General features: G+C 46.6%; 2 protein-coding genes across 3 annotated transcripts in view; one reads left to right on the plus strand and one right to left on the minus strand.

The window, feature by feature from the left end:
- LOC116953651 (venom phosphodiesterase CdcPDE-like) overlaps nucleotides 1-15,551 on the plus strand; it is a 42,551-nt gene extending 27,000 nt beyond the window's left edge. For both annotated transcript variants that reach the window (XM_076074053.1, XM_076074051.1), the window contains exons 14-26: nucleotides 745-873; nucleotides 1,369-1,400; nucleotides 2,443-2,570; nucleotides 3,756-3,825; nucleotides 4,349-4,436; nucleotides 5,746-5,921; nucleotides 7,450-7,498; nucleotides 10,350-10,504; nucleotides 11,391-11,523; nucleotides 11,946-12,017; nucleotides 12,366-12,498; nucleotides 13,589-13,739; nucleotides 14,494-15,551. In XM_076074053.1, coding sequence (XP_075930168.1) covers nucleotides 745-873; nucleotides 1,369-1,400; nucleotides 2,443-2,570; nucleotides 3,756-3,825; nucleotides 4,349-4,436; nucleotides 5,746-5,921; nucleotides 7,450-7,498; nucleotides 10,350-10,504; nucleotides 11,391-11,523; nucleotides 11,946-12,017; nucleotides 12,366-12,498; nucleotides 13,589-13,739; nucleotides 14,494-14,664 — 1,487 coding nt within the window. In that variant the 3' untranslated portion in view covers nucleotides 14,665-15,551. The remainder of the gene's footprint in view (nucleotides 1-744; nucleotides 874-1,368; nucleotides 1,401-2,442; nucleotides 2,571-3,755; nucleotides 3,826-4,348; nucleotides 4,437-5,745; nucleotides 5,922-7,449; nucleotides 7,499-10,349; nucleotides 10,505-11,390; nucleotides 11,524-11,945; nucleotides 12,018-12,365; nucleotides 12,499-13,588; nucleotides 13,740-14,493) is intronic.
- A 1,245-nt stretch (nucleotides 15,552-16,796) lies between these two features.
- On the minus strand, nucleotides 16,797-23,860 carry CCN2 (cellular communication network factor 2). Its single transcript, XM_032974060.2, has 5 exons — nucleotides 23,643-23,860; nucleotides 22,800-23,016; nucleotides 20,070-20,330; nucleotides 18,947-19,158; nucleotides 16,797-18,411 (listed from the first exon to the last, which is right to left on the minus strand). The coding sequence occupies exons 1-5, from the start codon at nucleotides 23,691-23,693 to the stop codon at nucleotides 18,109-18,111; spliced, it is 1,044 nt and encodes a 347-aa protein (XP_032829951.1). The 5' UTR covers nucleotides 23,694-23,860; the 3' UTR covers nucleotides 16,797-18,108.
- Nucleotides 23,861-25,420: the final 1,560 nt, after the last annotated feature.

Consider the following 25,420-nt stretch of genomic DNA (forward strand, 5'->3'; position numbering starts at 1 on the left):
ACCGGCACGGTATCGCAAGCAGAAATGAGCACCATTATAACGCGGGGCCAAGTCTGTATTTCATTCTATAAATGATAATTGAGGGTTGATACCCAGTGTATGTAGCTTCTGCTATTTGCATTCTTCAGCATCTCTCGTATAATTTTATAAATAAAATAAATAATAAATTATGACCCTTTGCCTGTCTACTGCTGGATGAAGGCCTCCCCATACCGCATCACCAGGGTTGTTTGGCCAAATGTCACCACACTGCTCAGTGTAGGTTAGTGAAGGAGAGTGCCAGGTGTGATTCAGATTTGTCACTCACCACCGATGTTAAGCGTGGCAGGGAAGCAAGATCATCCAGTTCACGGCATGGTGTGCTAACCACTGTACCCACCACTCTACCCTGCAATATTTTAAAGTGTAAATATGAATTGAATCGCATGCTAGATGCGTGATCCTAATCTGTCACTGTTTAACCGAATAGGTTCTCACGGTTTTGCTGTGTAGCCCTCCAATATTATATTCAGGTTTTAATGCGTGTTGTTTAGCACGATGTCCGACGTTTCACTCCATATGCTGTGAACATCTTTGTTGGAAGAAGTTCGCAGCTTGTGGAGCGAAACGTTTGGGCATCGTGCCGAACAACACCTAATACAACCCAAAAAAAACTTATTGGAGTACTCTTTAAATCATGTGACTGTTCATATGCACATTTATTAATGATTGCATGTGTGTATGTATGTATGTGTGTGATGGCAGGGATGGATAAGATAAGCTGTGACCGTGTGGAGCTTTTAAATGAATACATGTCTCTCAACAACATCTATGTCTATGAAGGCCCCTATGGTCGCATCCGTGCAAGAAATATCCCACAAGACTACCACAAACGTAAGTGTGTTCGTTTGTTGTCAACCATGCGAGGATTCACGGAGTTGGTGCGATGGTTTGGGTTCATTTGTGGCAAGCACTTTGTGTGTAATGAGAAGAATATTTTTTTACGACTACAAGGTTAGTGTCTCGGATATTTCCCAATGGTTTTCCCATTATCTGAGCCATTGTGTGGATAGGAGGAAGTGGTCGGGAAAATTCATTTTATTATCTGAATCTTTGCACAGACCACTCCACCATGGCCTCGTTTGAATTCAAGGCCAGCCTATGGGGGGGGGGGGGAAAGGACGTGTTGTTGTAAAGCCATTAAGTGATACATTATATCACTGATGTCCGTGCTTAAAGTTCAAAGTTCTCTCTTATCTACCGTTAAGTATATGCACACGATCATTGGACTCCTGTTCCTGAAATGTGTTTTTTCTAGAAGAATGCATACTGTTGTGGTCAAGGTTATGTGATAGATCATGACTTTGTCACTTGGTGTTGCCATTGCAGTGGACAACGAGGGCATCGTGAGAAACTTGACGGTAAGTTGCATACATTAATTTACAAGCATGCAAATATTGAAGTTCTAAAAACATGTCGGTCCCTTCTGGAAAATAACACCCATCGATATATACTGCAGCACGGTACTGTATTAGAAAGTGGCATTTCTTAAGAATAAAATAATAAATGTATTGTTAGAATAATAACACTATGTAACACGATTTTTGTCCCTGGGTAGTAAGTGTTATTTTTTAATTGCTTATGCGTAAAAAGTATGGAAAATGGCTATTATTCCCCTCATACTTTGATTTTGTGACCAGGACTTAGTGTGAAGGAATGACACAAATGCACACGTTTTCTCATTGAAAATAGGTACATTTCAAAATACCACTGTCCTGGTCACAAAAGCAAAGTTTGTGGGGAATAATATCCATTTTCTGTACTTTTCAGGCGTAAGCAATTAGAAAATAACACTTACTGCCCAGGGACAAAACACAATAATTGTTACCCAATGTAATCAACAGCCACTCTGTCGCTCCACTGCTGAATGGAGGCCTCCCCTACACCATTTCGTTCATGGGGGTTATTTCACTATACAGGGCTTCAACATGCTAGTTGGCGTGGATCGGTGAAAGGAATACCCAGTTGAGATATCACTCGCCATTGATATTCGCCATCGCCAGTAATCAAGCTCAGGTGCTCGGGTTCATAGTAAGCACAGAGCATTATCCACTGCAGAACCGCTCCGGAGGACTGCATATACAGCTTATACTTGTGGATACTTTTACTGAACATTGTTTTAGATTGCCACCTACTAATGCAGTAATAGTCCTTTCATGTATTCAATTTACACAGGAAAACCAGAGGTAGCTGGACGAAACTGCCGGTGGACAGTGGAAACAGTGAACACCTAACTTTAATCTCCCCACTTCTGTCGAAAACATCTGGAAAACCCTTCCACCAGCAGTTGAATGAGCAAGCAATTCCAGGGCTGCTACTTTACCTGTACATTATTTCTGCATGTAGTGGGCCAATTCTTTATTTTTAAACAAATCAATGTTTATTGCGTTTCTCACATTTCAGTGCAAGAAAGAAGGACAGCACTTTAAACCCTACCTGAAGTGGCATCTTCCCAAGCGATTGCACTATGGTGACAGCCACCGCATCGAGACCATTCATTTGTTTATGGAACGGCAGTGGCAGGTTGCCAGGTGAGGCATGTATGTAACAAAAATAAAACTATTAAAAACTATGTTTTTTTATTTGATCAGGTAAGGCTCACTGAGCTATGTAGCTCTTTTTCAAAATTGACCTGGCCACAAACGATAGCTCAACCAAGTGTCTTGTCACGTGGAGATTTATAGCAGCCAAATAATTTAAAAACCGGAGGACCCAGAGGAAAATCCACACGACCACGGGGAGAACATGCAAACTCCAAATATATATAAGCATCAGGGTCGGAATAAAATTCACGACCTCCCGCATACCAGGCGAGGGACTTAACATCTCGCCACCGTAGCGCCCCTAAATAACAAACATGTTTAAGCTGGTTGTCTCTCCACTGTTGACAACAGCGACATAGCCACTGTGGGCGTCGTGGGCGTCGTGGGTGTCCGGATACCCCCAACACAGATGAAGGACTGCGCACATCATGTCAGTCATGACGGTTGTTTGACCAAACTTCACCATGCTGGTCAGTACGGATTGGTGAAGGTGGAGGTTACCCAGGACCACTGGCAGAGCTAGTAGGTGGGGGGGGTGGGGGGGGTGGCACGTGCCCCCCCCCCAATGATCTGATCGAAATCCCTAATTTCGATCGGATTATTGGTAATAAATCGGCATTTTGTGAACCCCACTGCCACTGTGTAGCATATTATTATGTGCCAGGGACTCAATGAGATGATAGGACAATAGTCTGAGTCCATAATTGGCAATGAGTAACGGCAAAGCGGTTATAAGTGACTCACAGAATTGTGCGCAGTTGCGTATACAGGACACGACTTCCCTGAAGGCATCAACACCTTCAGCGAGCGCGATGCCGATCACACAACGCGGTTCGAATTCGACCCTCGATCGATGGCTGTGCCATCGACGCACACGCGTCTAATAAAAAGCAAGGGACAAGTCCTTACTTACTAACAAGTCCTCTATCATTTTTCATTGCTGGAGGGGTTGCCCCCCCTACCTGAAACTCCTGGCTCCGCCATTGCCCAGGACCAGTTCGGATATCACTCGCCACTAATGATAACCATGGCTGGGAATCGGACTCAGGTGGCCGGGTTCATCGTGCAGCGGGCTAACCACTGCATCACCGCTCCACCCCTACCATACGAACGTGATCACACTAATAAATAAACTGTGTTGGTGCCTATTTCTTGGATTTGTGATTTGTTCAGGCAATATTCAGCAACTGGAAGATGTAATGGTGGGAATCATGGCTTTGACAATGAGTTTATAAGTATGCAGGTACGTCATTTTTATGTTTTGTTTTGTTTATTATTACTGTAAAGCCATGCTGTACTGTTGCTTGCATTAACATTGCCTTCTTCTCTTTAGTGCTCTGCCCAATGGCAGGACTTTGGCTCAGATTCTCTCCATCCTGTCTTATAATGAGCGTAATTTTTTTATTTCACTGTGTTGGTACCCCTTCCCTCCAAGTCGCCAAGCAGCATCTTTCTTGGCCTCTTTCCCAACATCTTTCCTTCGAGAACATCCTTCATCAATGTCTCACCTCTGATGCCCAATCCACACCTCTTTTGGATTTTTCTCATTAGACTTCTTTCCTTCTGAATATGATCTTAACTTCATCGTGACTTTTTCTCTCCAATCAATGGATTTTCTACATTTAAGACCTTCTCATATAATTTCCTCTGAGCCCAAATTTCTGTCGAATACAACATTGTGACCTTAATATTTATCCATTTATGTATACTGTATTTGGAAATGCAATGATTATGAGTTAAGAAATACACATTCTGTTTTTTTTCAGGCAATATTTATAGGATATGGACCTAAGTTTAAGAACCAAACAGAAGTTGAGGCTTTTGAAAATATCGAGCTGTATAATCTGATGTGCGGTAAGCAGAGCAATAATCTGTTTAACACATATGCTTTCGCGACCAATATTACCCGTAATGAAGTTTTTTTTGGGGGGTTAATCGCGTAAGTAGTCGTAATCGCCAGCAAAACAAAAATGTTCTGAGATTATTCTACCAACACATCGGTGTGCTGAAATAGTAACTAATGGGCATGTTTTGTTTTCGTGACAAACCTTACTAATTGGCTGTGTCAGGTGGTGGTGGGTTTAACGACACAGTTATATTTATGCGATCTAACCGAAACCTCCCCTCTCCCCCCCCATTATTATGGATCATTATAACAAATGTAATAAACTGTTACAGGGGTCAGAAGCATGCGGCTCCGGAGCCACATGTGGCTCTGTAAGGACTGCTTCATGACGTTAATTTATTTAAGGGGCCGTCCATAAATGACGTCACGCGATTTTGGACGATCTTTGACCCCCCCCCCCTTCGTCACATGGCGTCACAAAAAGTCAGACCCCCCCCCCCCCTCAAATATGACGTCACAAAGCTCTGCCCCCCCCCCCCCCGAAAAAAATATAAAACATGCTCCAAATCGCTTTAAACTATTGTCACATTGTAGTGCGTATTTAATGTGGCGCTGCACTCTGATGTTGTAGGAGAAAACATTTATCAAAAAGTCTATTTAATTAAGTAGAACGTGTTGCCTATATTCATTTAAAGTTGCGCATTTTGATGTGACGTCACATTTCTCAAACCCCATCCCCTCCCCTCCCCTCGTCACACATCGTCACAAATGTCTGACCCCCCCCCCCCCAGGTGCGTGACGTCATTTATGGACGGCCCCTAACGACTATATTGAGTTTTTTTTACTGAATTCGAAAAAAGATTGCTGCTCTTGTTATTTCGGTTGCCGACCCCTGCACTGTTATATAATTGCAGCACGCCCTTCATCGGACGCAAGCATCTTATTCATTAATTACAATCGATATTAGAATGCAGTCATGGTACACAATTTTTACTTAGTATTATAATCATCAGCCATGATCTATCCACTGCTGCATAAAAACCTCTGTAAATTGCCATCATTCCACAAGGTCACAACATGCACCATGCAGTCTGGCTGACTTCATCACTCCATCTCCGTGGTGGACATCCTATCGTGGACATTCCCTCCTTTGTCTGCCACTTTGCCGTTAATCTCAGCCACTCGCCATCATCCCTACTCGCGATGTGCCCTGCCTAAGCCCACTTAATTTTCTTAACAGTCAATGCGATGTCTTTGGCTTGCATATTTTTGTGATTGTTATATAATGGACTCAACGCATTGCTCGTGTTTTTACAGATATTCTAGAAATCACACCATCGAAAAACAACGGCACACACGGCAGCCTCAACCACCTGCTAAGAAGTCCATTCTTCACCCCGTCGTTCCCTGCCGAGCAGTCAGATCCCTTGTCCTGCCCTCTGACCTCCCTCACTTCCACGAACGGCCTTGGGTGCACATGGGACAGCACTCTGGTACGTATGCATTTGAGCTATTGCTTTGTGGAAAAATTCACAGCATGATTAGATAAATCAGCACAGTTTATATCATTTAAAACTTCAATATAGTTTTCCCCCAGCTATATTCCGATGCTATTATCAGCATTAGGTAATGAGACAAAGCAACCGATCTCTCGCAGAGCAGTACACCCGTTCGTGTTAAAGAATGGTCCATGGAAGCGTATATCACAGAGCTACTTCTGAGAGTGAACTCTGGTCCACGCATTCTAGGTAGAACTTTCCCACCTCCCTTGCTACCGATAATTATCTTGTCGCGTGACACTCAAAACAGATTTAATATGATGCTTATTTGTGCATTCATAGGTGACCAGGCTAAGACCATCAATTAATCAAACTTAAAGACCTGGTGTCATTTACAGGCAGCTGCCTGACTCAAACTCAGGATGCCAGTGGTGCTGGCTGAGAACTCTCTCTGAGCCTCCTGGCCACCGCGAAATATTATATTTTTTTGAAACTCTAACGAGCAGGAGAGTATTGATCCCATCCATTGGTGTTCCACATTCCTGTGGTGTTCCACATTCCTGTGGCAATGGCTTGCCTTTCCATATGACAAAAATTGTTGACATTCTAAAAGGTGACATCAGAAACATGGTGGGCTCCATTGACCTCCAACAATCTCTCAGCACATAGCCTGGCTCATTACAATATTTGCACAGGTGAGCCACAAACTGTTTTCGTGAGGGTTTCACTTTAATGGTTAATCAATCTCGTATTGAGCAGTTTTTGTTTTTGTCCAAATAACACTCATCTACATGTGGGAATAATAGACAAAAGTACACCCAGATATTCTGCATGTCTACTCGCTATACTGTCTTCCCACAAACGGTACAGCAAGTAGATATGTGGGGGATCGGCTCAACAATGCGAAGAACGTAATCAACTAATTCGATTAAATTCCTTTGAAAGCTCCATTATGTACTATAGTTTTCAATTACATTGCAAGTAAAGCATTGACTTGTCATAAAACAGACACCGACATACAGGGATCATTTTCTAGACTCGCATTTACCCCAGCTTGGTAATTTACAAAATCATTCACGGCAGCCACGTGCCAACGCAAGCTTTGCTTTTATTTTATATTTATCAAACACTTTTACACGTGACTGCCATACAGAGTGCCAGATATGCAAGAAAAACATAAATTCTCCTGAAATAGATGGCAGCAATATTGTGCGAAGTGGCTTATGCATGAATGGCGTCACGTTTAGCCGCAGATAGTCCTTCCACATTTGAGCTGAAGAACCCGGAGTGCTGGCCCCACAACCCTGGAGCCTGCTTAAGGCCTGGGCAAGGAGGTGTAGTCACGTGTTGGCCGGGATCATGATGATTTGGCCGGCTGGCTGCAGTTTTTGCTTCTCCAGAAATGGTTAACGTGACTGGGTAACTGCAGGGGACATGCTGTGTTAATGGCCCGTTTGTGTTTTGTGTTGTGTTGTGTGTGTGAGGCCTCGGTATACGTTCAACCCCACTGTTTCTCTTACAGGGTGAAGAAGTTGACGTGAACCAACGGTTAAATCTGTCCATCGCTGATGGTAAATGGACTGCTGCCCCTGTTTAGAGAACATGTTTAACATGTCCGCACTTTTTAATTCACAAAAAGTCCCAACGTTCAGCGCAGTTTTTTGTTTCCCAAGTTTCAGAGCATTCACCTTAAGGACTATTGCAGTGGTCCTCGACCGGGGGTACGCGGACCCCTGGGGGTACGTGGCAACGTACCCCCAGGTGGCAACGTACCCCCAGGGGGTTCGTGAGGTGATTTATAAATGCGTGAAATTATATCATACATGAGAGTCATTGGTGAATAATCTTGTGTGAATCTGGGAATATTAAATAACTACGATAAATTGAAACCCATATGGTAACCTTAGAACGATTTAAAATACTTTTATAAACTCATGGATCATAAACAATGTGGTTTCCAAGAGTAACCAGCGAGCGCAAACTAATGACGTCATGCATGCAGAGCCTCCGTTGATTTTTTTTTATTTGCTTGCAGTTACAAACCAGTTAGGGTACCTCACAAAATTGGTTAAAATATTCATGATCATTATGCATAAAACATTTTTTTTTCTCAAAACCACGTTGGTTGAAACAAAATTCAACAAGGGGTACAGTCGCCAATTCAAAAGTGTTGAGAACCACTGGCCAAATCAAAAGTGTTGAATCAGCCGAAGTTCCGCTTTGCATGACGGCAACAGTTGTAGTATTGTGGAGATACTGGCCCTTGCCATGGGAATATAGAATTTCAACCACTGAGTTCAGAGCTTTAAATATACTACAGCATTGCCGCCGAGCTCGTTTGCATGGGGAACATTTTAAATGTTGACCACCAAGGCTATCACAGCACTGAGAGCATCAATGTTCTTTTCGATGGGGCATCAGGGCTTTGTCTCCCCACCAGCTTGGCAGGCCCGGAACGGGGAGGCAAGCAATGGACGTTCGCACCCCCACTCCAAATGTTTGTGGCACAGGGGTTTTGAGCGAATTGGCTTAATTTTAACAGGAAATATTAATAAACTATGTGTTATTAAACCCGAAGGCATTGAATGAAAAAATTGGTAAGGAATATGTTGTGTACCGCTGTACACAGAGGGAGAGCGGCTCGCAATTGGAAGGTTATGATTTCAAATATTGTTTGGGGGTTGACTCGACACATTATCCCTCCATGGTCGATAAAATGTGTACCACTTTGTGGGGAAGTGAACAATGGTGGTCCTAAATTTTGATGTAAAGCTTTCGTGACTGCAGTAATTCATATTCTTAGCTCTTTCGGTAAAGTCACGTTGAAGGGAAACAATAAAATAATAAAACATATAAAACAATAAAAATTCTCACGACGTTTTGACTATAACACAAACGGTCATCATCAGGTGTGAAAACCAACGGCAAGAAACATTTGGAAGAAGTGGCGGTTTGCATTTATTTTTAAACGGTGTTTGTATTTATTTATTTTAAAAAACATTAGCACCACGGGCAGCGATTTGGCAGTTTGTTTAGAAGGACGAGTCCACCTATGTTCTGAAAAGAGGAGGGGGGAGACGAAAAATTAATGTATGCTGTCTGAAAGCCACCGTAAGCGTGAACAATCAATTAAGACCTGAAATGGTTTATCAAATCCTTCCAATGATTGCTAAGCCAGAAGCCATCTTCTCGGTTGAAATTGTCTCTGTGCTTGTATATGTGGATAGCCTCATGAACGAATCTCTCATGGTAGCCAGATGGCTTACAAAGAACCTCTGTCTTGGAGAAGTCAATGTCATGTGAGCCTACTGAATTATAACAATGATCTGCCACGGCCGAGGTGTTGGTCCTACCGTGTTTAACACGGTAGGATAATTTCAACCGAGAAGATGGATTCTGGCTTAGCAATCATTGAAAGGATTTGATAAACCATTTCAGGCTTTAATTAATTGTTCACGCTTACGGTGGCTTTCAGACAGCATACATACATTTTTCGTCTCCCCCCTCCTCTTTTCAGAACATAGATGGACTCGCCTTTTTAAACAAACTGCCAATTCGCTGCCCGTGGCGCTAACGTATTTTTAAATAAATAAATGGGAACCGCCACTTCTTTCAAATGTTTCTTGCCGTTGGTTTTCACACCTGATGATGACCGTTTGTGTTATGGTCGAAACGTCGTGAGAATTTTTATTGTTTTATATATATTTTATTGTTTCCCTTCAACGTGACTTTACCGAAAGAGCTAATAATATGAAATAAAAATGGTGGTCCTACGAATAGACTCGCTCATGCCATAGTTACGTGGAATCTACAGACTTTTGGAGGCGAGAAGGCAAACAATAGACGTCTCTTTCACTGAAAAAGCAATGCACAGACACACAGCAGGGGAGTCTTACTATTTTACTGTTGAATAAAAAATGTAATGTACTAGAGACTTCTTAGGCTATGGCTTTGCTCGGTGGATAGACGCTGTAGCCGAGGAGCCCGTTGCATAAAAACACAAGCATTGCAATCCTAGTTAGGGATTCCAGTTGGCATTCTTTGCAAATCAAAACCAATGCCCCTCCTGCTGATTTTCCTCCACCGAAACAAACAAATGTTCGTGGTTGTACATTTGACAGCGGTGCATTAGCAAAGGAAAAAAAATCAACACATTCTGCTACGAAGAAGAGCCACTGTCGAAAAGGTCGCCTATTATCTTTTTTCCTTTTAGAGCCATAGTGTTATTGATGAACGCGTCGAACTCCCTACTTAACATCGCCTAAATCCTGCCGCCCAGTCCCGCAGCTCTGTCCCCCCCTCCCCGCCTCCACCAAAGAGTCCGTTAGCCCCCCAAACTTGCTAAGTGGTGGCGCTTACCCAACGGATGTTGTTTGTCATGCAAAGCCCTGCGATTGTGCGTGGTGTTTTGGTGTTGCGCAGTTCAACTCTTCGAGCAGCAGCATTTACCCCTGGGACGACCTGCACTCACGCTGAGCGGCAAACGCTACTGCCTCCTGCACCACAAGAACTTCGTGTCCGCATACAGCCACGACATCAAAAGCCCGCTTTGGAGCTCCTACACCGTCAGCAAGCCAGTGCGTAGCCTCCACATTGATAGACGAGCACGTTCAAACAATGCGCCTGGCAGTTGGGGGGAGAGTTCGCGGGGGCAGGGGGTGACCCGGCCATCCTGTGTGGGCATGTTTGTGGCTCGGGTATCCCCCCCCCCCACAATGAGTCTTTATTGTGAGCTCTCCCAAACGAAACGTCCCAGTTGAGTGTTAACCAAGTTTTGGAGCGCTTACAAGAAAGGCGAGTTGGCTACCGCACTAGCCCCACCTGCTGTTCACAAATACAATGATACACTACAATTACGCGATGCAATATAACACAGTTTGTTGGGATCTATGTAACACCTAAATGCAAACGCACCCCCTTGCGAGTAATGGTTTGGGTTCACTTGCGTTTGTTTTGCTTTTATACAATACAAAGCAATTTTGATCTACAGAGCCGTTACAATTTCTCACGGTCTTATGATGCAACATTCAATCTATCTCCTATGCAGGAGCTGAGTTTGTCGCTCCATCTCTGCTGTGGATGTAATCTCGAGCGTATTCCCTCCGTGCGGCGTTTAGGAATCAAAACACGTCCCTCTTTACACGCATTCCAATGCGTCTTTTGTGAGATTCAAGATCAATATTAATCGATACATCGTTCCACGATTTTAATGTTAGGGTGAAATGAAATTGCATACATATATATTTCCAACAAAAAATAAGATTTAGCATTTGAAATGTATAAAGCCAATCCTGTGGTCAAGCATCTCACTTGCAAGTGCTCAATGGACCGTTACGTCACAGGAAAGGGAAGAGATGGAGCCGGCTCGTGGAGGCCTTTATTTAGCAGTGGATAGTTCATGGCTGATGACGATGTGGTGAAGCAATGCAATGACATTGTTGTGTTGTTGCTTCGCCCACCCAGGCTAACAATTCTCCACTGCCAGACTTCACCGAGGACAGCGTGCGTGCAGACGTGCGACTTGCGGAGGGCGTTAGCGCCAACTGCTCTGCGTACATTGCCACAAACATCACCTATGGCTTCCTCTTCCCTCCCAGTGAGTGCCTCTTCTAAACTTGCTGTGTACACGTGCAGACTCTTAGTGCTTGTCCGCCTGACACACGCGGTAGGCTGCCGATTTTGTTGTATGCTTTTTTTTCTATTTTATTTCTTCCCGAATTGTGCTATCGCGCCCTCCCGGGCAGAGCCACTACCTAAACCCCATTGTCTCACCATGGTCTACGGGGGACGTACTGCCGCTAACAAACTACTTCGTACGTTGGAAAGCATTACATAATCCACGTGCACGCAAGATTTTTCTTCCTTGTCTTATGCATACCAAACGCGAGCGGAAGCTGATATTTGATTTGTGCCGATGCGCGTATCAGACCCCAAAAGTAAAAGAAGCCTTCCTCGCACTCCACGTTATTGCTTTCAGTTGTTTCATTCGTCAGCAAAAATTTATCTCTCTCTCTCTAGATTTGGTGGTGAGTGATATTGCGGATGGCTTTACAACTGGAAACATCGCTCCCATGTACGCTGAATTTAAAAGTAAGTTTCCGAGTGATCAGTCACGTCACATAATGGATGGTTATCTCATGTGTATTCTAAGCATGATCCGCTGCTGAGGCAGACTGTTTTATATATTCATCGCAATTACACGTATTGGAATGCAAACACCCAATCAAATTTAAGGCTTAGTGGTTTAAGTTAGTCTCTTGATTAAATGTAATCTTTTGTCATACTGTTGAACGTGTAAATATTGTTTTAAGGGATTTTTGTAAAATTAAACGATTATTAACATGCAATGTTAATCTACTATGGCAATTGATGCAGTTCATTTCTAATACACATGTTTTTAGGTTATTTTTAAGTATAAGGCTATTTCACTCTTTTCAGAGTTATGGAATTTCTTCCACAAAGTCCTGCTGGTCAAGTACGCTGTAGAGTCAGATGGGCTTAACGTTGTGAGCGGTCCCATCTTTGACTTCAACTTCGACGGCATCGCTGACAAACCAGAAGAAATTGCAGAGTAAGCATCCCCCACATTCAACTGACCTTCCTGCACCCTCTGAGAAATGCCAAATATTTACAGCCCTTCACTCCACCGCTGGATAAAGGCCTCCCCACACACCATCACGGTGTAGGCCCTGCCAGTGTGCGTGTGTATTAGTGTGCCGTCGTATTGGTGACTCTACGATTCGATGGGGCGCCACTATGGTTCTTTAACAACGCCGGGAGGCTCCCTGTCTGCGTGGTGGCTGATGAGTGAGAGGTCGTGGGGCACCCAGCAGCCTTCGAGTAAATGCGGGGGTGACTTGGGGCCCTTGAGTGACAGAGAAACGTAGAGCAGAAGCAAGAAGACAAGGCATGTGAACGTGCGAACTTTGACAATTTGATTGAACGATGACCACCTCCGTGTTCTCGGTGAGGATCACGGCCAGAAGAACGTGAGACACGGTGGGCATGGGTGACAGATGAGTGAAATGTGAATTCATTTGATCAACTAAGCAATGCTTTACTGCCTCCGTTATACAGCGACTCCTCTACTTATGAACGAGTTAAGTTCCAGAGGTCTGTTCGTAAAGTCCAACGTTACTCCTGTCGATTACAAACAGGTTGTACGGCATGTACAACATGGCTTTAAAAGTTAATCATCTCCTGCAGATGTAGATGCCACTACCGCCATCTATTGCGCAGCGGTTGAACTTACGACTCTCGGTCCGAACAGGCAACTGGACATATGGACAGGTTTGTTCGTATCTCTGAAAGTTCTTAAGTCAAACGTTCGTAATTCGAGGAGTCCCTGTATATGCAATACTCTGATAGTGCGCTGTTTTTGAGTTGTACGCCTTTTGGCGTCTTCTGGTCCAACACCAATGGAGACTATGCTCTAAGAAAAGCTGTCTCGGGTGTGGACCAATCAAATTCAAGGACAGTGCATATTATTATCAGAGTTGTCTTTTTTGTTTGCATTTTGACTGCTTGTGTTGTGGTCATTGCAAACATGATGCCTTGAATAAAGGTGTCAGTTTTTGTGCCAGTTAAAAGGGTAAAACCTATTCCTGCATTCCAAGTGTTATGCGTGATTGCCATGCTCGCTGTGCTTGCTCGAGTGGCAGGTTTGTAGAGGGAACGGATATTCCCATCCCCACGCACTACTTCGTGGTGCTCACCAGCTGCAAAGGCCAGCCTGCTGGGAACTGCACGGGCCAAGTGGTCAACACCGCCTTCATTCTACCCCACCGCCCCGACAACAGCGAGAGTTGCCAGGTACCCGCTTGGCATCTGCCAGACCTTCGCCAAGTGCTGGGTAAAGGACCTCTAGTATCGTGTCGGTCATTGTTTGACCATGTCTCGCCAAGCTGCTTGGTGCGGGTCGGAAGAAGAAGAAGAAGGGGCCCAGGACAGGTTCAAATGCCACACTCGCCACTCATGTTTGCTGCGGCTGAGAATTGATTTCAGGTCGCCGGCAGTGGCGTAGCAACAGCACTGGAGCCCACAGGCCGGAGGTTCTCAGGTGACAGACTATTATCCCTTTCCCGTTCCGAGATGACTGCAAGTTGCAGGTTGGATCCCGTTCACCACTGAATGTCGGAACGCGCAAGCGGTTCAGAGTTAAGAATATTTAGAGAGCCATAGTGCCGTTTTTTAAAAAGACTTTGTACTCAACGCCGAGAACTGTCGCGACACGACTGCACTCTATGATAGCTGGGCCCAAACTGTGCCACGCGCCCTCCCGTATGTCCTTGTGGGAGCCTCGGTACCGATAAAGTTATTTTATTTAACTTTTTCTTCAGGTTCCATTCCAATGATGTGCACGTACCTCATCTAAATGGGAAAGGGTTAAGAGGAGGGAAATTGGGAAAGGGTCACTCCATTTCCTTTCTTGCACCAGGACCCATGCCAGCTATGCGAACGCCGCTGGTCGCCGGGTTCATAGCACAATGTGCTCACCATGCCACAATGACAGCGCAGCATGCCAACATCAGTAACCTTGCGTATTGTCCCTGTGGTTTTGCTGCAGACCGGAGTGGCTCAGGAAGCATGGGTGGAGGAGCGAGTGAGGACTCACACAGCGCGTGTGCGCGATGTTGAGCTTCTCTCCGGCCTCAGCTTCTACCAAGATCCCAGCCGTGACCAGAACCAAGTCCTCCGCTCCAAGACTTACCTGCACGTCTTTGAAACCGAGCTCTAGTGCTATAAGTAATATTGTTATTTTAATTGAAGAATGTACAATTAACGTTTTAGAATATTCAGCAATGCAAATTTGAAATGCGTGGGCATTAAAAAAATGAAATCTCTAATTATATTAATCCTGTTTTTTATCATTATACTGACCGTGAAATCGTGTCATCTGTTCAAACGATCGTCTACAAGTTAGTTTTCAATGAGTGTGATCTTAATTGAAACATTTTACCGAACACCACCCACTCCTCCAAAGACTTAGACAAGTGCCAGCAATGTGCTTGGAAGTGGAATATAATATAGGAACACGTGATTGAGTGGCCTTCATTTTGTGTGTGAAGGTAGAATGGCAATCGTCAGATTAATCTGAAAACCTGTCACACTCAATTGGGATCGTCTACAGTACTAAATAATACATACACTCGCTTGGTAGCACTGTATTAAAATGATTTGATGCACAATCTAAAGGATGCCAGTTCAAGTTCCGGTCGACATCATCCATCTGGAGTAGACAAAATGAGTACCACTTTGTTGGAAGTTTACAAGCAGTTTATTTGCAGACAGGCCGACCCTGAAATTGAAATCTCTTGTCCCAGATTGTTCGCCCTCCCAGGTCGTCCTTGCTAAAAAAAAATCACTCTGGACGTCTCACTGGGTTCTCTCTCTCCTGGTTAAATTGCATGGATAGGGTAGTGCATTTTATGCTACAGTGCTATCAATTAAGATGGGTTTTTTGACGAGCTATAACACTGCCTCTTCCTGACCCCCCCCCAAAGTGAGACACCTTGACTGTCCCTTGGTCCCCCAGCTAAGGCGAAGTTCTTGTAGCTTGCGGATGTTCATCGTCTCTAAACCTTCTGGGTCTGTCAATAAAAATAAATCAAATGAGTGACTCAATATGTTGTAGATTCTCTGCTTTGAGTATGGGCATCCGTCCATTGAGGCCTGTATGGGTGTATATTTATTTGTTGAATTTCTTTCGCATGGTACGTAGCTAACCGTGATAATCGGAGGTGTGTAAGTACGAGGAGTGGTGTAGTGATTGACGCAATGTGCTACAAATCTGATTTCACTTCCCACCAGCAATCATTCCTGGACCTCCCCTTGGTCGGCTCACCCTTACGTTATTTGCCAGTGCACCGTTTGCATAGAGGAAAAGACAAAGGCGTCCTGATGTGGTGCTGGTGTGTTTATGGACAAGTGTGCATGAATGTCTATGTGAAGGTGTTTCTGTGGCTGTCTTGTGTGTGCACACACACATTTGTGTGTCCCTTTGAATGAGAGTTTGGACCAGTGGATCATGGTGTATTCATCTGGATATGTGCGGGGGTGTGGGTGTCTTTTCACGCGGACATATGTGCGTATATGCATGCCTGCGGATTTATGGTTGTGTATCTGTGGATGTGCGCGTGTCTGTGTAGGTATATGTGTGTGACTGTCCATGTTTATGGGTGTGTGGACGTAAAAGGGAGAGGTAGTATAGTAGTTAGTGCACTGCGCTATGAAGCCGGCAAACCCAATTCCTGCTCACAGCCAACATCGGTAACATATTTATGAACCTGTCCTGTGCCTCCCCTAGGTCGACTCTGCCTCAAATGAGTACCTGGTGCAGTGTGTAAACGTCAGTATTGGGAGGATGTTATTGAGATAAAGGCGGTCGGGCGTGGTTTTTGTCATCCACCCCTTCGTGTGCCCTGCCAGCCTTTATATGAACCTCATGGCGGTGCCCAGGGTACCATAGTACCCCGGCTCTCACATAATGTCCGTGATGCGGTCACTTTTAGTGTGTTGATGGTCCACAATGCGGCAATCGACTCATCTCGACGAGATGTACACGATGCACCACTGCGGTGCGTACCGCGAGCATTCAGGGTTTCAGCGCAGTAGCACTGATTTAGGATTGTTACCTCAGTCGCGGAGTTCAGTACACCCCTGAAAAAAATGGCGTCCCAGAAATAAAATATTTAATTGCCCCAGGGTACCGCCATAAGGATCATATGTTCTCGCTCACAGGGCTTGCCCCAACAGTCTGTTTAGGCTATCGGGGCATCTTCTTTCATTTAATGAAAACATTTGGTCTAAAACCAAGTCAGGTTTTATTTTTTTACAGAAACGTGGTCAATGTCACAAAACTCGGCGAACTGTATCAAAAATAAACTTTATTGCACAAGTGCAAATGCATTCAATAACATTGCAAACATAGGTATGCCCTATAAGCTGCATATTAATACACTGAAACTAAAAAGCACGTAAACAAAAGAAATGGAACACGATAGCAACATGGTTGATATACAGCATAAGTTAAACATTGTACACGTTATATACAATATGTACAACATGTCACTAAATCCTGAAAAGATAACCAATTAGAAATGCATTATCTGCACTCGAATAACCAAAGAAAGGTATGAGAAATATATTATTATATCAGAGAAAACTGTTTAGATATGAAGTGGCTACACGTGGTGCCAAATTATCAATAACTTATAAGTTGTCAAATATCGCGGAATTTGAAATGAATGTCAGACCCATAAACGTCACCATACCACACTTTGTTAACACGTAGATATGTTACATTTACATTATAAAAAAACAGGTTGAACTTTATAAATAAGGAACTATATGAGTTTGCACAAAATTATGCTTCAATAATTATACGTTGTACGTTTAATTAGTATAAACTCAAGAGTAGGAATATTTACAGTCGTAAAGTTATGTTCTTAGAGGAACGCGTTCAGATGCACTAAAGGCAATCCTGGCCTAAAGATCGTCAATCATGATTACAGATTACGTATTAACCCATCAATGTGCATTGATTTAGTTTTCTAAGTACGCACCACTGTATCTAATTATTCACCACATTCATAAGTAGCCAAGTTCATTTTTCACACAACCCCCAAGACAAATTTCAAGGTTTTTCGGAGGGTAGAGTCACATACATTAATTAACAATTTCACTCGTCAGATCTTAGAAGCTAACGTCTCAGAAGCCAAGCGGGCCAGAGCCTGCACAGCACTTGGAGGTGTGGTTGACCACCATGCCCAATACTGCACCAGGCGCTGCGGGCAGTAGAGGGCAGTGCACCAAACTTAATTGCTATATTGCACCCCCACCAATCCCCTAACTTCACCAACCCGCACTGACCAGCGTGGTGAAGTATGGTCAAATATCCCTCACGGCCTGCAACGGCGTGACGGAGGTCCTCATCTAGCAGTGGATTGACAAAAACGGGCACATGCAACGCATCCAAACTGAGTTACATAATGTAAAGCCATACTCGAGGGTCTGCCCTGCCAGTAGAGGGCTCTCGTTTCATCCACGGGCCCTGGCCAGCTGCCACTCCAGCTGCACTTGGGCCACGGTGAACTTAATAGGAGGGAGGGAGGGAGGGGGGGGAGGCAGTGGGGAATGGTGGTAACACTTGTCCGTCTTGTCTCTGCCGGCAAACCCCCGTTCACTTCTTGGCCATGTCTCCGATCATGTGCCGCTGGTAGGGCGAGTCGAAGACGTCGTTGGCGCTGGGGCAGTTGTAGTGGCAGGCGCACGTGTGTATGACCATGACCTGCCGGCGCAGGCGTTCGCCGCCGGGGCAGCGGAAGTCCACGGAGGCCGTGCTCGTGTGGTGCGGGGTGCAGCAGCGCCCGTCTGTGCACTGGCCGCAGTACTTGGGCCGGAACGTCTTGACGCTCGTGCAGCCGGAGAACTCGAGCCGCTTGGGTTTGGCCGCCTTCGGGGTGCGCATGCACTTCTTTCCCTTCTGCGGACAGGTTGACAGATGGAGAGGGAGGGAGGGAGCGAGGGAGCGAGAGACGCGGGTCAATGCGTGGTTGGTCGCGGGTACTGAACACGACCCAGATGCACTGTCGAGAGTCTGTGTGGCCGCACACTGCTGTTGGCGGGCAGCTACCGGTGAAGACAGGGTTTCACGGCACACCCAGGGGGTTGTGTTGGCCGGAACCATTGCCCCGACCCTCGTGTCCGCCCCAGTGCTGATGTTTGCACCAAGTGCCAGGTACTCATTTAAGGCCGAGTCGACCTTGGGGAGGCCCAGAACCAGTTCAGATAATAATGAAATCTCGAGTGGCAGACGCAGTGTGCGGTGACCCACCAACACGAGCGCCAAAGCAACGCAACACCCGCCATGGCATTCGGCGATTCTCGTGCGACCGCTAACGCAAGACGAGGAGTAGTGCGAGTCGCGTGCCATTTGTTTACAATGCTCCGGGTGACCCCTCCCCCCACCCCCCCGTGCGTTCGTAACCCGGGACCCCTTTGCCCCAAAGCAAGCGTACCTTGATGACATCCTGTAGCGGCACGTCGCAGGGTCGCACCGTGCACAGGCGAGTCTGTCGCTCGAGGCGGCACTGGCGGTTGTCGTTGGTGACCCGCGACGACACCCCGAGGCCGCACGTGTGCGAGCAGGCGCTCCACTCGGTGGTCTGCACGATGCAGTTGTCACGCACCGATTCCGGGTCGGGCCCGTAGGTCTCCTCTTGGCGGTACGCTGCGCCGGGAGAGGACGGGAGGAAGGCGATGCGCGCGTTAGTGCGTCGTTCTGGTTTTCATTGCCGCTGTCAAGTGTGGCTTACAACAAATCAAGGCCGTTAGCCATGGAGTTAACATTTTGGAGGGGGGTGGGGGGGCAAATCTTCCAGGGGGTCTGGGGGTTCCCCCCCCCCCCTCAGAAAAAAATCTACATTTGAAAACGAATTTCCTGCCTAAAATATTTAAAAATTTTACTAACACATCGGATGGACTTTATTTTTTTACAATAATGTCTAATAGTGTTATTGTATTACATTGCTCTGTTTTAAATGTTTTACCTTTTTTTGTTTCATTGTATGTTAATGTCAGAGATTAGGGATTAATAAAGTACAACCATAACCACAATCATATAAACAGAAATCTCTTTTATAGCGCGTTCGTGTCCAGCGTTGGGTTTGAAAGGGGCTGTCAAGTAAACATTGTGGGTGTCGTGAGCGGTAGGCGAGGTCAATATCAGAGCGGGCGAGGAGGGCACCACTCTCACTGTGTGTGCGGGGCCAGTGACGGAGTGGGCGTGGCTATGTAGAAGTGGGAGGGGCTGGTGAAGGGAGGGACTGACTGCCAGCTCACCATGGGTCCCGGTTGAGCCTCCCATGAAATTTGACAGATTTTTAATGCCATGGGCGAGTGAGTATATCATGAATACAACTATAGGTCAATTGGGTGTAGATTTGGGACGATTAGTCAGTTGAGTTTAATCATCATCAGCCATGATCACTCCACTGCTGGTAGAAGGATCCCTGATTCTTTGAACACTTAAATTTTTGTTCCATCAGATGTGAATCGGTGACACGTGCAAATCCACCCCCCCCCCCACCACTGCACCCCAATCCCCACGTGTTTTTTGTTGTTGTTGTTATTTATATTTACCGGGTAGGGCGAATCCCCCGAGTGGCGTGGAGTTGGGCTCCTTGCGTCCGTCGCACACCCACTCCTCGCAGCACTTGCCGGGTAGCTTGACGTGCCGCGGGTGCGGGCAGTCGGCGCTGGGCAGCCGCACGTCCTGCGCGCACAGCGGCACGCAGCCGATGGCTCCGTCCACACACGTGCAGCGGTACTTGCAGCTGGGCTCGAAGCTCTCGCCGTTGAGGTACATGGTGCCTCCCAGCTCGCACGGCACTCCGTCGCGAGCTGCACGGACAGAGGAAGGGGAAAAGGGAAGGGGTTAAGTTCAATCTTGACTTAAAGCTTTCGTGACCGCAGGAATTCATATTTGTTGGGGTCTTGTTAAAACAGCTTGCCTTTAGTGGTTCTCCCCCCCCCCTCTTTTTTTTCCACCTGATGACGATCGCTTGTGTTGCGATCGAAACGTCGTAGTTTTTTCGTTATAAATATATATATATTTTTTTAAACCTATCTACGTAAGTCGTTTCCTGGCGATGAACGGGAGCCGGGTGGCTGATGGCCGAGGTGTAATCACGCAGAGTGCGGCAAACTGCGGGACTCGCAATGCCGGAGCTCGGCAGCTCGATTCGATCGTGGCGCGGCAGTTTCAAGAACGGGGGAAGCTCCCTAAATCACCGACACCCGACCCCGCATGCCCACGCCGCCCCCTTCCCAACCGCTGACGATGACCCTGTCAACCCAGCAGTGGAAATGGGGCACAACCACAACGGTGTGGTGGGGTAAAAATGTGGGCGACAAGAAGTTTGGGCAGCGTGGAGTAGAAGGCCAAAAGGAAAAGGAAAAACAACCTCTTGCTCTCGCGGAAGAAGCTGTTCTACCAACATTGTGTGTGAGCACGAAGTTACAGGGCCGTACCTTTATCTTTTACGAAAGGGGATGGTGGAGCGGTTAAGGGGTGTGTGTCACGGTGGTTAGTTAGCGCATTCGCGTTTTAAAGCCCGGCGAACGATCTGAGCTTTGATTCCCGTCCACAGCTAACATCAGTGGCGTCTGGTATCTGACCCGGTTCTAAACCCCCGCGTCAGATTATTTTCACCGACACGCACTGATCAGAGTGGTGAAGTATGGTCAAACAACGCCCATGATGACCGACGTGGGGTGGGGAAAACCCCTTCATCCAGCAGTGGATTGTGAAAGGGATGTACATTATCGCGTAATTTTACTAAAGCGCTGTTAGACATCCCCTTGTATGTCGTGCAATACTGAACAAGTGCTCTCTCGAAAGATGTGCTGGAAATGCTATATTTAGCCAACCAAGCGTTATATTTGTACTTAACAGTGATTAACAACACATCATGCGAACATTTATAACCGCACAAGACAGCGTTAGTAGCCAACGACGGTGATAGGGATGTAAGTGCACCATTCTAATCGCTAGATGGCGATGGAGTACAACAACATTCGCAGTTACAATTCTGACACTTCAACCATTTTTTGACCACTTTAAATTACGTTTAAATATACATTTCGTCGAAGGATGCGTTAGTTTTCCACCACATCATTGGAGATTGTTTTTGTCCCGTAAATATTAAGTTTGTTTACATTTGACTGACAAGTGTTACCCTCTTGCACATAATTCGCGCTCGTGTTGTTTACATTCTCTCCTCAGTGTAAGCAGCTGGTACATTTATTTGCACCGGACAAATACGCGCACGAATGTACACCAGGTGTATCCCTTGAAACGCCCCACGATGAATCCCTGTAGCTCCAAGCCTGGTTTGAGAGCGTTCGGTCTCTCAGCCCGCTTGCTGGATTTTGTCTCCAGGTCCACCGGGAAATTTTCCCGCTTCCACATTTAGAATCATTAAAGAGAAGTATTTGGCTGCTCTAAATGTGCACGTGATAAAGCCACTCCTTTGAGCTATCGTTTGCGGCTAGGTCGCTTATGGAAAAAAAATGAGCTATATAGCTCAGTGGGCTATACCTGGTAAAATAAATCGTTTAGTTTTTAAAATCAAAAGTTTAATTTAGTTTTAAATATATACTGTATAATAAAGAGAAGACGCCTCCACCTTAACCGTGCAACACAGCGAAGCTACAACGCGCACACTCGCCCTGCAGGTGGAGCCCATAGCCACTTCTCGTTGCGCAAGGTGTGAGTGAGTCTGTGCCCAGATAAGGCGTTAAGAGGTGTGCAACGTTTATTGTGCGTGCTATGTACACGCGCCCCCATGTGTTTGCGCACCAACCAATGAATCGCGCCTGGGTGTGTATGAGCCAAGTATGAGTGAGACAGGTGTGTTTGTTCCAGGTGTGCAATCCAGATGATGTGTTCCGTGAGTCTGTGCGTGTAGCGGTTAGCGCACTACGCTACAAACCCGGCGTCCCGAGTTCCATTGTTGCTCACGGGTCAACACCAGTGACGATTAGGTCGACTCCGACTCGAATGAGTGACTGGTGCGATACGTAAACATCGCCACTAGGGAGACAAAGACGGCCGGGCGTGGTGTTGGCCACCCACCGTCTCGGCCTGCGTAAGTGCTCATCAACAGCACTTGCTCCAACAAACCCGTGAATCTTGTCTTTGTGTAAAAATTGTGCGCTTCAGCTTTTGGGTCATCCAGATAAGAGAGCGTGACCCATGCGTGCGTGAGCCATGCGTGTGCTCCAGGCGGTAGATGCCGCGTGTCCCACGGTGTGCGCGCGCGCGTGCGTGTGTCTGAGCGCTCCAGGTGCGTTGTTCGCGCCTCTCACCAGAGCAGACGCCGATCCTGATCTGCAGGTCGGTGCTGAAGGCGCAGTAGAGGCCGCGGTGCGGGTCGCACGAGTCCGCCTCCGTGCAGACGTCTCCCAGCTGCTTGGCGCAGACCTTGCAGCAGCCGCAGCCGTCGGCCACCAGGCTCACGCCCACGGGGCACACGGGCGGCCCCTTCGGGCAGCGGCAGACATTGGAGCACTGCTGGCACGCAGCCTGTGTGCGTGTGTTGTTGTGGTGAATGCACGCACGGTCGAATGCACACGTAACACACGCGCGCGCGCGCACACACGCGCGTTCGTGCAGGTGCACAGACACACACAGAGAGAAAACACAAAGTTAGAATTTGCACACAAAAAATCCACACAATGCAATTTCGTCACCGCGTTTCAAAAATTAAGTGGCTGTCCCATGGATATACTGGTCTCCCCGCCTAACTGCCATAGTAACGTGGAATCGACATTTACTCAATGGGAACCTTGCAAAGCAGAGATGAGCATCGCTTGAGCGCAGGGCACCCTACACGGCATTCTTTAAACTCACAACTTAACCGGACTTTTGTTTTTTTTTTCCATTACAAATCGCGCACGTAATCTACAGGGCGCACGTGTGTGTGTGTGTAAACTATCCAAAAACAAACAACGCAACACCTGGACAAAGGCGCATTGCAATCTCGCAGACGTCCGTCGTAGTAAGTCTCATGTTTGTTTCCAACCAACAATTGCCAAGACGCTACCTTGACGCTTAAAAGATGTGCACTCTTATTACCACCCGGACAAAAACGTAACCAAAAAATAAACTCAGCAGATCCCATAACCGCTGTCAGACAGAAGGCTGCTTACCTGATAGAGGCTGGCAATAAGGACCACGCAGAGGACGAGGATTCTTGCCATGACGATCTCGAGCACAAACGAAGGCTAAGGTTGCTGTCTTTTCATACACTCAGCAAAAACTTTGCTGATGTAGGTATATATAGAGAGAGCTTAGAAATCTCAACCACTTCTTTCTTGCTTCTTCGACTGGGTAGGAAAGACCGATTGCTGGACGGAGGGTTCCCTCTCTGCATTTATACACTTGAGCTCCCTACCCACCCCTCTCATTCCTCCCACCCCCACCCCCGCTCTCCACGGGGGATGAGGGGGTGAACGAGGGGGTAGGGGAGTGGGAGTTCGCATTCCTTGGCTCGGGCTGTGAATGCTACTTTCGCACCGATCTCCCTGGCTCAGAGCACCCAACACCCGACTCCCAGACACGCGCCATTCCTCCGTGCCGCGAGGGTGAGGAGGGAAATGACTCAATGCGCCGCCCAAAAGCCGTGAGCCTCCGGCCAGACGGAAAAATCAACTTTGACTGCCTGTCTGCCTGCACGCACGCGCGTGTATGTGTGCTTTGCGTGTGTGCATGTGGCCGTGCGAGGAGCGGTGGCCGTAGCGGCTAGCGCATCGTGCTACGAAACCGGTGACTTGAGCTTGATTCCTGGCCACGGCTAACAGCAGTGGTGGTTATCTGAAGCGTTTCATGGTTTCCCATAGGTCGACTCAGCATTGAACGCGTATACCTGGTGCGGTATGGAAGCATCAGCATTGGGGAAACAAAGGCGGCCGGTCTTAAGAAGAACTCGCGAACAGCCATTTCCCCAACAACCTGGAATATGATTTTGTGCGTGTGTCCATACAAACTCTTGTGTTGCAAGCGAGACAATGTCAACAGTGATTAGTGGGAATAGAAACACCTATCTTGGATACAGGTTCATGTGAGTAATGTGCTTACATGGTGTGGTGAGTGAAGGTCAGCACTGGGGAGACAAAGGGGACGATATGAGTACGTATTAAGGCCGTTAATAGGTGCTCGCTAATATAACTTGCCCCACCTGGATGTCAATACGGAGGATTTTGGCATTTGTGTGTTCGTGTGTGCACATTTTATTTTGTCGATAAGCAGATTTTCTCCGTTTAGTTAAAAAAGTGTTTTCCCCACAAGAAAGTCTCGGGGCATCCCTGACGCGAATCTTCGTCGGTGGTGTTGAGCCAGTGCCGGCAATTCCACATTCCCACGGCGTGGTGGCATTCTATAAATGACGGCCACCTTTGGCTATTTCACAAATGTGCGGTCAGGGAGCACCTATTAATGTAGGCGTGATAACGGCACAACTGGTCGCCTTTATTTCCTGGGTATGAATCTTTGCACTGCGTTCCAAGTGGTCATTTAAGGCTGAGTCGGCTTGATAGCAGAGTGCCTGGAAAAATATTCCACATGTTACTCCTACATCAGCATCATCATCATCATAGCACTGATAACGCCCACGCCAAATGCATTCTCTTGAATGTTATTTTAAAATCGGCATGTAACGCACAGCCACTGCGTCGTCATTACCATGCACAAATGACCGCATATGCCTCTTGCATCGACACACGTCCTCGGGAAACACCTGGTCCACGCCATAGCAACGTAGAATTGCCACGACTGTCTCGGGACCACCAACGGAGATACAGCGCCACCCAAGGCTCACGTGAGCAGGTAGACTTCAATCGCAATATCAAGAATGTCCGTCGGTGGAAAAATCCATGATCGTAACGCGCGCCACGCTCACGTCTGCGGTGCACACGTTACCCTTTAAAAA

The sequence above is a fragment of the Petromyzon marinus genome, chromosome 3 (genome assembly GCF_048934315.1).
Source record: "Petromyzon marinus isolate PM22_M1 ecotype Great Lakes invasive population chromosome 3, UKy_Petmar_22M1.pri1.0, whole genome shotgun sequence".
Classification (NCBI taxonomy): Eukaryota; Metazoa; Chordata; class Hyperoartia; order Petromyzontiformes; family Petromyzontidae; genus Petromyzon; species Petromyzon marinus.

What these genes read in the sequence shown, in the direction of transcription:
- CCN2 (XM_032974060.2), bottom strand. Translation starts at nt 23,693, where the DNA reads ATGGCAAGAATCCTCGTCCTCTGCGTGGTCCTTATTGCCAGCCTCTAT. An exon ending in TTATTGCCAGCCTCTATCAG is followed by an intron (nt 23,017 to 23,642) that starts GTAAGCAGCCTT and finishes ACACGCACACAG; the next exon opens with GCTGCGTGCCAGCAGTGCTC. An exon ending in CAGGATCGGCGTCTGCTCTG is followed by an intron (nt 20,331 to 22,799) that starts GTGAGAGGCGCG and finishes CTGTCCGTGCAG; the next exon opens with CTCGCGACGGAGTGCCGTGC.